Source organism: Sarcophilus harrisii, chromosome 6 (genome assembly GCF_902635505.1).
Source record: "Sarcophilus harrisii chromosome 6, mSarHar1.11, whole genome shotgun sequence".
NCBI classification, from domain to species: domain Eukaryota; kingdom Metazoa; phylum Chordata; class Mammalia; order Dasyuromorphia; family Dasyuridae; genus Sarcophilus; species Sarcophilus harrisii.
This window is the reverse complement of record NC_045431.1, coordinates 118,303,680-118,315,470: the sequence shown is the minus strand read 5'-3', so window position 1 is coordinate 118,315,470 and position 11,791 is coordinate 118,303,680. Positions and strand designations below refer to the sequence as shown.

Sequence of the window (11,791 nt, the reverse complement as noted above, 5' to 3'; positions counted from 1 at the left end):
GTTGGGTGTGTATCATAAATCAGGATGGCAAGGGGGTGAAGCTGTTTCTATAGAGAATGCTTAGTTTCTACTAATACCCAAAACACTGTCCCTTCATGCACTGATTGATCTGCTTTGTTTCCTTAGCAATTTTGTGGTTTTACGCTTAAATATGGAGAGCATTGATGCAATAAACTTGTCTTGACCACATACATACATTGATGTTTCTCTCTTTTCTTGTTTTCATGGTCTTTGTGAGAGCCAATACAGCTGGTCTGTCATTGGTATTTCACAGGCAATGTCATCCACATTCAGAGAGAGAAGTATAGAGACTGAATGTGAATCCAAAACATAGTATTTCTACCCTTTTTGGGGGGAGGGTTGTTTTTTTTTTCATATTTTTTTTTCCTCTTTTGATCTGATTTTTCTTTTCTTTTTTAAAAAAAAAATTTCATTATAACTTTTTATTTACAAAACATATGCATGGGTAATTTTTCAATACTGACCCTTGCAAAACCTTCTGTTCCAACTTTTCCCCTCTTTCCCACTACCCCCTTCCCTAGATGGCATGTATACCAATACATGTTAAATATGTTAAAATATATGTTAAATATAATATATGTATACATATCCATACAGTTATTTTGTGCACAAGAAAAATCAGACTTAGAAATAAAGTAAAAATAATCTGAGAAGGAATTCAAAAATGCAAGTGGACAAAAACAGAGGGAATGGAAATGCTATGTTGTGGTTGACACTCATTTCCCATAGTTTTTTTGCTGGATGTGGTCTGATTTTTCTTGCACAACATGACAAATATGGAAATATGTGAATGGAACCAGGTGAAGATTTCTCAAAAAGTCTATGAGATGGAGTAGATTAGATCCTAGGCCTAAATTTCAGAAAGTCACATAATCCGTATTCTCAGAGGTCCTTTGGGCAAGAAAGGTCAAACTCTAGATCTAAGCTTCAGGAAGTTATGAGACCCACAGGAAGTAGATAGCATTGCTGACCATTAGTCAAAGGTTATTTGTGGGTGTTCTTTTTCCAGAAACACAGCCAGGTGATAAAAGGTTCAGATCTTTTATTGTGTTCCTCAATATAGCCCGGTTAGCTCAGGCCTATCTCTCTGCTTGGTTCCAAGAGTTACTTCCTTTTTGGTCCATCCAATGAACCCAAGTTGTTTGCTATTTAACCAAATTCACTATTTCCAGCTCACTAGGCCAGGCACAATACTGAGAGATGAGAGATGAGAGGCTCTGGGTCTGCTCAGCTGGTGTGCTAGGGAGCTCTCCTTGCAAGGACAGAATAAATGCTTCCTGTTTGTATTTGAAAATGCCTCCAAGTAGTCAGTTTGGGTAAGGGAGTCTAACACCTCACACATATGTTTAAAAGAATTGTACATATTTAACTCCTGTCACACTTATAGAAAAAATTTTTTAAATCCCTCTCAGTGAAAATTTTACCCGAGCACTCTGAAAAGGGCCTCCTTAATATGTTGCTCTGAAGACCAATCTCCTACCTTTAAGTCCTTTATGATTGCCATTTGTTGTGATTGAAAATAAGGTAAATTGAGGCACAAAGTTCCAAGCATGGTCAATTTATAGGTAAGGTTAGCAATTACTAATAAAAAGGAGTCTTTCAGCTCCTCAGCCAGCCAAAAAAACTATGAGATGGATCTTACTACCCTTCCTGAAGTTTTGGTAAGTTTTAAAGAAAGAAAGACTAGAAAGTATCACAGATGGGAAGCAAAACAAAGTCTCAAGTGTTATAGATGATGGAAAATAATATTAGATGGAAGTTTGGAATGCAAGGTTAGCAACAACTATTCCTTCCATCTTGTTATTATGGAAAGCTCATTGTTGGTTTTCCCCTGCATGATTAATCAGTGTCACAACAATGATAGGTCAGATTTCTTGAAGAAAATCCAATGTTGCAGAGCTAACAGATTTCCTATGGTCCACCTGCATCTTGCAAGGCTTATTACTGAGATAACAGATCTCCCTTAAATATAAGTGGGTATGCAAGGCTTATTAGTAAGATAAGAGGTCTCCTTTAATTGTACATGGGCAATAAGCTGTGTAGTGATAATGTATTTCTTTGAATTGAGGTGATTTGTAGGACTGCTGAACAGGAGATTGAATTTCTGAACCTCTCAAAGACAAAGAAACTTAACATGAAATTCAATCACATGGTGGTGATAACAGAATAGAATCAATTACAAAATAGGATGGGAATCAATTTGATTTTCTCACCAATGAAACTGGAGCCTAGGAAAGTTAAATTACTTGTCTTAAGGTTATCCAGCTAGTGAGTGACCAAGGTGGGATTTTGACCCCTATCTTCTGATTCCATAGCCATTATAATGTATATTCTTGATTACTTCTTTTTCTAGAAATATTAGACTTGTTCTACATGGCTCAAGACCATAGCGATGACCATTATATGAAAGTTAAAATTAGACAAATTTCAATTTAATTCAAAATAACAAAGTTTTCTTATTGATTAGCATGAACCAAAATTGGAGTAGACTGCCTTGATAAAAAGTTTCTCATTATTGGTAATGTTGAAATAGAGGCTGGAAGACGAGTTCTGGTTATTCTGTAGATGGAATTATTGCTTCAGGTTTGAAGTATATCAAACATTTCCAAGGAACATTTCTAACTCTTAATATTCCTAATATTCTAATCAGGGTTAAAAGATGTGGGTTTGAGTCTCAGCTCTAATATTTATAAGCCATGTGACCATGGACAAACATTTATCTTTTTTGAATTTCAGTAAATTTGGGGGGGGGTGTTAATTGGGAATTCACATTTATAGAATGTTTAAAGATTTACAAAAACTCACAACTATATAAAGCTAGAAGTAAACTCAGGAATGTGTTAGGAAATGCTTTCAAAACTTCAAAGCACTGTAATAATAATTTTTTTTTTTTTTTTTTTTTTTTTAAAGATATGGGTCTCCCTATCTAGCCCAGGCTAGATATGCAGAGGCTACTCACTGGCCCTATCCTACTCAGAAGAGGAGCTTTAACATGCTCCACATTTCTGACCAAATTGGGTTAACTCCTCCTCATGCAATTTGGCTGACTCCTTTCCTGGGACTTAGAAGGTTAATGCAGAATTTAGTGTGGACAACAACTGGGAAAGCCCACTCAAAGTCAAATCCATCCCTCAAACTCAAAGATTAGCACCCAGGATTACAGGTCCTATATTACTGATATATAAATCAACATAAATAAGAACTATCAATAATAATGTTAATACAAATAGAAAACAAAAGAAACAATGGAAAGAAGGGAAAAGGAAAAGAGATTATTATTTTAGGAAAGCAACAAGAAATAAAAAGTCAGCCATAATGTTAAAGTTTGAAATAAAACAAATAGATTAAGAATTCAATTAATACTTGCTTAATTAAAATTAGGGATTTCAATATTTAAAAGTACAAATTTATTACTTCCTCCTAGTCAAATAAATACTAAGTCCTAAATGGAGTTATAAAATGATTGTAGAAGATAGTCTTAAAATATGTAAGAGTTTTTTTGTCTTTCTTTTAAAATAGTATTTCATTTTTTCCAATTAAATGTAAAGACAATTTTTTAACATTCATCTTTTTAAAATTTTTGAGTTCCACATTTTCTCCCTTTTTCCCTCCTCATCTCTGTTCCCTAAAAAAGAATTTTGAATAGGTTACATATGTACAATTATAAAACATATTTCCAAACTGCTATCGGATTAAATCCCCTATTTATGCCTATTTTCACCTTCAAATATTTAATGCCATGCTCACAATTTCTCATCCATCACTTTTTCTAACAAAGGATACATTTTATTACAGTATCAAGGGAAAAGGAACATAAAGATCATGCAGAGAAAACTACAATATAAAGGATGATTTTAATTTTTTTTATTTTTAAAACATATGCATAGATAGTTTTCAACATTCACCCTTGCAAAACTTTGTATTTCAAAGAGGATGATTTTTTTTATCTTTTTGTTTAATTATAACTTTTTATTGACAGTACGTATGCATGAGTAGTTTTTTACAATATTATCCCTTGCACTCACTTCTGTTCTGATTTTTCCCTTCCCTCCCTCTACCCCCTGCCATCTAGGGCATAATATGTTATAGTATAGAGGATAATTTTTTAAAGTGAATTTGTTTTTATTATTCAATTATATATAACATATATACACAGACATATATACATAACATATATATGTACTTCATGTGTCAGTGATTAATAATATTATTTCTCAAAAAAGTCAACATTTGCCTTTATATTTGAATAATAAAAACAGATTCACTTAGGTATATGCCTACAGACTTCTCATTAAGTTCATCACAAATTCTGGTAACTCCTGAAAAATATCTTAAGTAAAAAGAGCTGTGATCTGTGTCAGTGGATAGCACTGATGAAATCATAAATCTTTGAATTTTGCGTATTCCATGTATACTTGAAGGAAAAAGTATTCTTGTTTTTCTCATTAAATTCATATAACACAATATAATATTATCCTTTAACTTCAACTGTCTTCTCTTAATTGTTTTGTTCAACAAACTTATTTAGCTTTTTGTTGAGATTAATATTTTGATAGTAGTCTTTGAAAACACCTATTAGTATTATTTTCCATATATTCCTGGGTTTTTTTTCTTTACTAACTTAAATACAATATCATTAGATTAATACATATTTAAATTGATATGCTTTCACTTTGTTAAATTTAATATACTTTTTTATTCTTAATCTTTCCTTATCATCGTCACTCCTGATTTTTCTTCAGCTAGCTACAATAATATACAATAATATGTATATGATATATGTACATACCCACATGGATTGACCAGATATAACATATTACAATCTTCCAACATCTTCCTACATACAATTTTGTCAATATTCTGAACCAATGTTGTTCTTGGCTGCTTATCTCCCTGCTTGGAAAAAAGATAAAGTATTCCTTAGCTAAGACTCTTTTGGATTTTTTGTTATAGAAATTGATTTTCATCAGTTAAATTTCCATTGTAAATGATGATTATTTGTATCTGTGAAAGATCTGTATCTTTATTGGCCATTTCCCATTTTTTCTTAGAACCATTAGCTTCCTTAAGATCATGTTGGAGTTGCCCCAATTGTATATGCCATATCTTCTCATGTTCATTTTTTTTTCTGTTTTAGAACTGATTTTGATATTTTGTCTAAAAAGTTAATATCTGATCACTCATGGTTGATTCAGAAATGACAACTGCATTAGTAACCAGTCATTTCCTATCCAGTGAGATATAATATTTAAGTTTATTCAATAAGATTTTATCACAATATAATATTTGATTTATTAATTATATATTTCATTAAAAATGAAATTTTTATAATGATGTTTATCATAATTTAGTATATTTTAAAATAATGTTTATTTTATAGGATTGGTTTTAAATTAACATTTAATTATTTAGATATAAGCAATTAATGATGTTATTTTATAAATCCATTATCTCCTGTGTTGATCATAAAAAAGAAATATATATATATATATCTATCTATATTTTTGCTGATACAATTGGGGTTAAGTGACTTGCCCAGGGCCACACAGTCAGGCAGTATTAGGTGTCTGAGGTCACATCTGAACTCAGGTCTTACTGACTTCAGGGCTGGTGCTTCACCCACTTCACCACCTAGCTGCCCCAAAATATATTTTGACTGCAAAAAACCAAAAAGGTTAATTGTGAACAAAATAATACAATTAGATAAGAAGGAAAACTCAGTAGAAAAACAAAATCTTGTATCTCTAAAAAAAGGTGATATTTAAATATATTGGGAATTAACATCAACTATAAGACTGAGTGACAAAGGATATGAACAAATAGTTTTCTAAAGGATTGCAATCAAAAACCATATGAAAGATTCGCTAAATTATTAATAAGAAAAAATGTAAATTAAAATAGCCATGAAGTCTTATCTTATACTTAGCAAAAAAACAGAAATAGTGAATGCTAGGGGGGCTGCAGGAAGACAGGCATCCTAATAAATTAATTGATACAAGCATTCTGGAATAAATATCAACATACCAGAAAAGATACCATTTATAACCTCTGACTCAAAGACCCCACAATTTAGCATATATCTCAAGGAGTTTAAAAACATAACGGCCCTATATTATACCAAAAATATTCTAGCAGCATTCCTTATGGTAGAAAAACTCTGAAAACCTACTATGTGCCTCTTTGGGGGAGAATGTTAAAGAAATGGTAGCATATGAATTACATGTTTTGACTTTTTTCTTTGAATCCTCACCATTTACCATAGAACCCGGGTAAGTACTTGATTATTGTCTATGATTGATTAATTAATGTTTCAGAATAAATAATGAAAGATTCAGAGAAACATTAAATTTATAAAAGGGTGGGGCTTTCTACCATTACTCCAGTTAATATTATTGAAGAGGGACCAGAAAGCTCAACATATCAATGGAAAATGTAAACTAGGTGTGATTGAATATTTGATCAATTTTAGAATATTACAGTGCCCTAATCATTGTATAAAGACGCCTGGCACAAGAATTTGACACACTTCTGGGCCTATTATAAAAGAAAAGGCAGTTTGGAATGTGGCAATCTAATGGTAGAGTCCTAGCCAAGATAAAAGGGAGATGTTTGATGGAAGGAGAGAATGTGTCTCTCTCTAATTCCATCCTAGTAACCATGGTAACCATGTATGTTCTGGAAACCTTGAGGTTCCACCAGAGAGCCCACCAGTGAACTAAGCTTGCAACAGTGTCCACAAGAGATTGGGACAACAGTCATAAAAGTTGGGAGACAATTAAGCAGTGATGTTGAGATGGATGTGTTCAGGCAACATTATTGTAACTATCACATCTGGAGACAGTAGAAGGTAGGAAGAGTGGGGAAGCATCAGAAAACTGGCCTAGCCCAGCATAAATCAATTCATTCAGTAATACTGACATTATACACTGAAATCAACTTCAGGAGAACTCTACAAAAGATGAAAATTACTTCCAGGAACAAAAGTAACAAGATACCCCTTTGTTATCTATGTTCGCTATGCATATCTTACTAACATTGTACTTCAAATTTAAGCCTACTCTGTAAGGTTCTTGTGTATGCAAAAAGAGTACAACCCCAATTTGGGGGGGAGGAATGTTTATGATGCCAACAATTATTATGGTTATTTACTATATAAATTTTTTTCTAAGGTAATTGAAGTATATATGATTGACACTGATGGGAAGCACACTAATGGGGGCTCATTCATATACAATAATGTTACATGCCACAACTCTGAACACAGTAGTAGTTGCCTCTAGAGACCTAAGCTATTAGTGTGGATGAGAACTGAAGGAAATAGCCTGAGAAGAGGTACTAATTTATCATGAAATAAACAGAAAGAAAAGAACATACACAATTAATGAGTATAATGTTGTAAACAAAAACAATACTACTGTAATAACCAATCTTGCCATAGAAAAGATTGGATATCTTATTTTTTGGCAAGTTGGAGAAGATTGGGTGAAAAATACATTGTTCACCATCAGGTACAATCATCATTAGTTCATTTTGCTTACCTACTTTCCCCATTACAAGAGAAATTTTATTTAGTGGTAGAGGTAGATAATATTGCTAGAAATGGCTGTTGAAAAGAAAAAGGGTAGAAATAAGTGTTTAAAAATGAAAATAAAAACAATTTATAATAAGTTATTCTCTATATTAGCATATACATTATATAATAATATAATTTAGTACTTCACAATTTGCAAAGTGTTTTACAAATATTTTATCATTTGATTAGCATAATTACAAGCCTGTGAGATTGGTATTATATTTCTCTATTTTACAAATGAAGAAAGTAAAGGCAGACAAATAACTTGTCCAGAAGGGGCAGCTAGGTGGCACAGTAAATAGAGCACCAGCCCTAAAGTCAGCACGACCTGAGTTCAAATTTGAGCTCAGACACTTAACATTGCCTAGCTGTGTGACCCTGGACAAGTCACTTAATCCAAATTGCCTCAGCAAAATAAATAACAAACAAACAAACAAACAAATAACTTATCCAGAGTCACACAGCTAACAAGTATATGAGATAGGATTTGAACTTGAATCTCCCTGACTCCAGGTCCATCATGAGACTTGATTGTAGTCTACTGACCTTTTCCTTTTTCTTGTTCCTAAACAGTTTCTCAGAAGAATTTTTTTTTTTTTTTACTATCTTATACTATTTCCATCTTTGTACTAAAGTCACTGTCTCAGAAAGTTGGCAGATAATTTTTTTGTGTCAAGTGCTCTGGTATCACACCTTTAGAGAAAGGATAGCTACATTTCCCTCTGCAGAGTTGGAGTATCATCTTTTTTTTTAATATGCTATTTAAAAATTTTGAATTTCAAATCTTCTCCCTCCCTTTAACCCCTTCTCCACCTGTTGAGAAGACAAGCAATATGATACTCGTTGTGCATGTAAAATCATGCAAAACATTTCCCTATTAGCCATTTTGCAAAAAAAGTAATAAAGTGAAAAAATGTTTCACTATATATTTCATCTCTCTGGAGGTAAACAGCATTTTATATCATGGGTCCTTTGAGATTTTCTTAGATCATTATGTTGATCAAAGTAGCTAACCAGTACTCTCCACTACCACTTGCTAGTTGTTTATTGTTATATTTCTGTTATTAGGTATAGTGTTTTCCTTTTTCTGCTCGCTTAGCTTTGCATCAGTTCATTTAAGTCTTTCTAGATTTTTGAAAACTATCCTATGAATATTCCATCACAATCATTCAGCAATTTCCCAACTGATGGACATCCTCTCAGTTTTCAATTTGCCACCACAAAAAGAGCTGCTATAAAGATTTTAATATATTTGGCCCTTTCCTTTTTCTTTGATCTTTTTGGGGTATAGACCTAGTAGTGATATTAATGAGTTAAAGTGTATGCAGAGTTTTATAGCCTTTGGGGCAGTTTCAAATTGTTCTCCAGAATAGTTAGACTAATTCACAATTCTACCAGCAATACATTAGTGTGCTTATATTTCCACACTGGAGTTGTGGTGTCACCTTGAAATTCTATACTAAAAGTTTCTTTCATTGCTAACTACTGGCAAGTAGGAATCTAATTACACTTCCATAAATTAATTTCTTCTTCTTCTTCTTCTTTTTTTTTTTTTAAACAAAGACATACCTGAAGATGTAGCAAGACCAAAATTTCAAGCATACCTTCTTCTGGTACCCTGGGGTCACATGCTTGTAAAGAGCAATCCTGACACTTTAGTCTCTGGAAAGAATAGGCTCAGACTTAAAAATAAATTTTTTTCTAAATAGCGTTAATGATATCTAAATGAGAAATCACTGCTGGGCAAGTCCCTGCCTCAACTACTTATGACCAAAATTCTAAAAGTCATTCCTTCCTGCTCAGGGAATCTACACTAGGCTGAATGGATGTAAAAATACATCATGACCCTGACTTCTAGTCATCTCCAATCTCTTTCACTAAAAATGAAAGAGCCAAGACAGCCAAGACTGGTATCTGTATTTATGACACATGCTAATGTCAGGTGGGGAAGCTTCTCTCCCCCACAGCATCATCTCTCTTCTTTCCACAGAACATTCATCAGCAGGAAGAAGTCAAACTAAGAGAAGAAAAGCTCCCCAGTTCTAATATTCAGCTAATCAAAGAGACTTCTATTCACCATGTGGTTAGCAAATCTTTCCAACTACAGAAAAACTGTGCATGCTCCACAGTTCCATGTGCAGACTATAACATTAAACTTTATGCAAGCTCCTAGTTAATGGCCATTCAATTACCAATTGTCTTTTTGCAAATGTTAATCCTGAGTACTGCCAACAAAAGACAACCAAACATTCCATAAAATAATATGTCTTGTTACTTTTGAATGAACCATAAAAACCAACTCTATCAGCTCTCTCCAACCTCTGAGCCATGCTAAATAACGGCAACTTTCTTTGTCTTCTAGTTTCATTTTTTTAAGTGAGACTGTCAAGGTTATTAGTTCAGTTTTTCCAATAATATATCCATTCAGGCACAATTAAGTTAATGTTTATAAAGATAGTATATAATCTGTGTAATTCTTAACACCCTCTGTATTCTTTTCTGCCAGCCTTTCATTGCAAAAGCAAAGGGGCCTGAAGAGTCCTGAGTGCTATTTACTATTTTTCTTTGTTTCTATCTGCTAAAAAGTCATCACCGACTGGTCAGTCTTTTAGTGATGATTTTTTCCTTAGGTTAAACTGGTCCTTGGAGAGCAATAGAATTTGTGGCATGGATCATAATCAAAGCTTTTCCAGTATCATCACTATGATACAATCTTCACTGGTATTTGATGCTGAATTGCTTTTAAGGACACTGGGTCATAACAGGAGGATTTCAGAAAGGCCTGGAGAGACTTACATGAACTGATGCTGAGTGAAATGAGAAGGACCAGGAGATCATTATATACTTCAACAACAATACTATATGATGATCAATTCTGATGGACCTGGCCATCTTCAACAATGAGCTGAATCAAATCAGTTCCAATAGAGCAGTAATGAATTGAACCAGCTACACCCAGAGAAAGAACTCTGGGAAATGAATATGACCCGCTACATAGAATTCCCAATCCCTCTATTTTGTCTGCCTGCATTTTTTATTTCCTTCACAGGTTAATTGTCCACTATTTCAAAGTCCGATTCTTTTTGTACAGCAAAATAACTGTATGGACACATAGATAGATAGATAGATAGATATAGATAGATAGTATTTAACATATACTTTAACATATATAACATGTATTGGTCAACCTGCCATCTGGGGGAAGGGAGGGAGGGAAGGAGGGGAAAAATTGTAACAAAAGGTTTTGCAATTGTCAATGCTGAAAAATTACTCATGCATTAAAAAAAAAAAAAAGAAAAGAAAACTCACAATTAAAAAAAAAGAGAGAGAGAGAACACTGGGTTATCACCATCCTGCAAGAGACATCAGAGCAAAACAATATAGTAAGGTCATCTGTAGAACCAAAAAAAAATCTATTAATCCCCTTTATGTCTTTATTTTGACTTAAAGTCAAATAGATGAAGATACATTTCATTTCCACTGTACAGATAAAAACACTGATTTCAAGGAATTGTATAATACTCCCAAAGTGAGAATTAATAACTTGGCAAGAACAGAAACCAGTGTTTGGTGTGAGGGCACTTGGTTTCAAAACTCCTAGATTTGTACTCAAATAGTGGGACTTATGTGATCTTGAGCAAATTATTTCCTTTCAGTGATCCTCAGTTTCTGTAAAATGAGGGTATTGGATTGTTACATTATCTTGCTATCTGTTTTATGTCCAAATCACTCTGAAATATAAAAAAATCACTTTCTCAAAAATAATCAGTGACTCCATTACCAAATATTTGCCCACCTGTGGTCCCTTCCAATCCCTACATTCTGTGGTATTTAGCTTCTGAGACTAATGGTCTTATTATTATACCATGCTGGCTCAATAAATAAAATTTTATTTAAAAAAAAAGCTTTTATCATAATGAGGAAATATGAGGTCAAGCAAACAAAAATTATTTTCATCAATTTGGAAAGAGCTATAAAACTAAGCATACCCTTTGATCCAGCAGTACCAGGTCTGTATCTCAAAAAAAAAAAAAATTTAATGGGGGAGAAGAAAACCTACCTGTACAAAAATATTTATACCAGATTTTTTTTTTTTTTGGTGGTGGCTAGGGTATTGGAAAATGAGGGATGACCATCAACTAGGGAATGGCTGAACAAATTGTGGTATATGACTGTAATGGAAAAATTATTTATATA

General features: G+C 33.1%; 1 protein-coding gene across 1 annotated transcript in view; it reads left to right on the top strand.

The window, feature by feature from the left end:
- The first annotated feature begins 6,721 nt into the window (after positions 1–6,721).
- CFAP97 (cilia and flagella associated protein 97) overlaps positions 6,722–11,791 on the top strand; it is a 39,915-nt gene continuing 34,845 nt past the window's right edge. Inside the window, exon 1 of the mRNA XM_031943462.1 lies at positions 6,722–6,868. Within this exon, the coding sequence (XP_031799322.1) occupies positions 6,807–6,868 (62 nt within the window). The 5' untranslated portion in view covers positions 6,722–6,806. The remainder of the gene's footprint in view (positions 6,869–11,791) is intronic.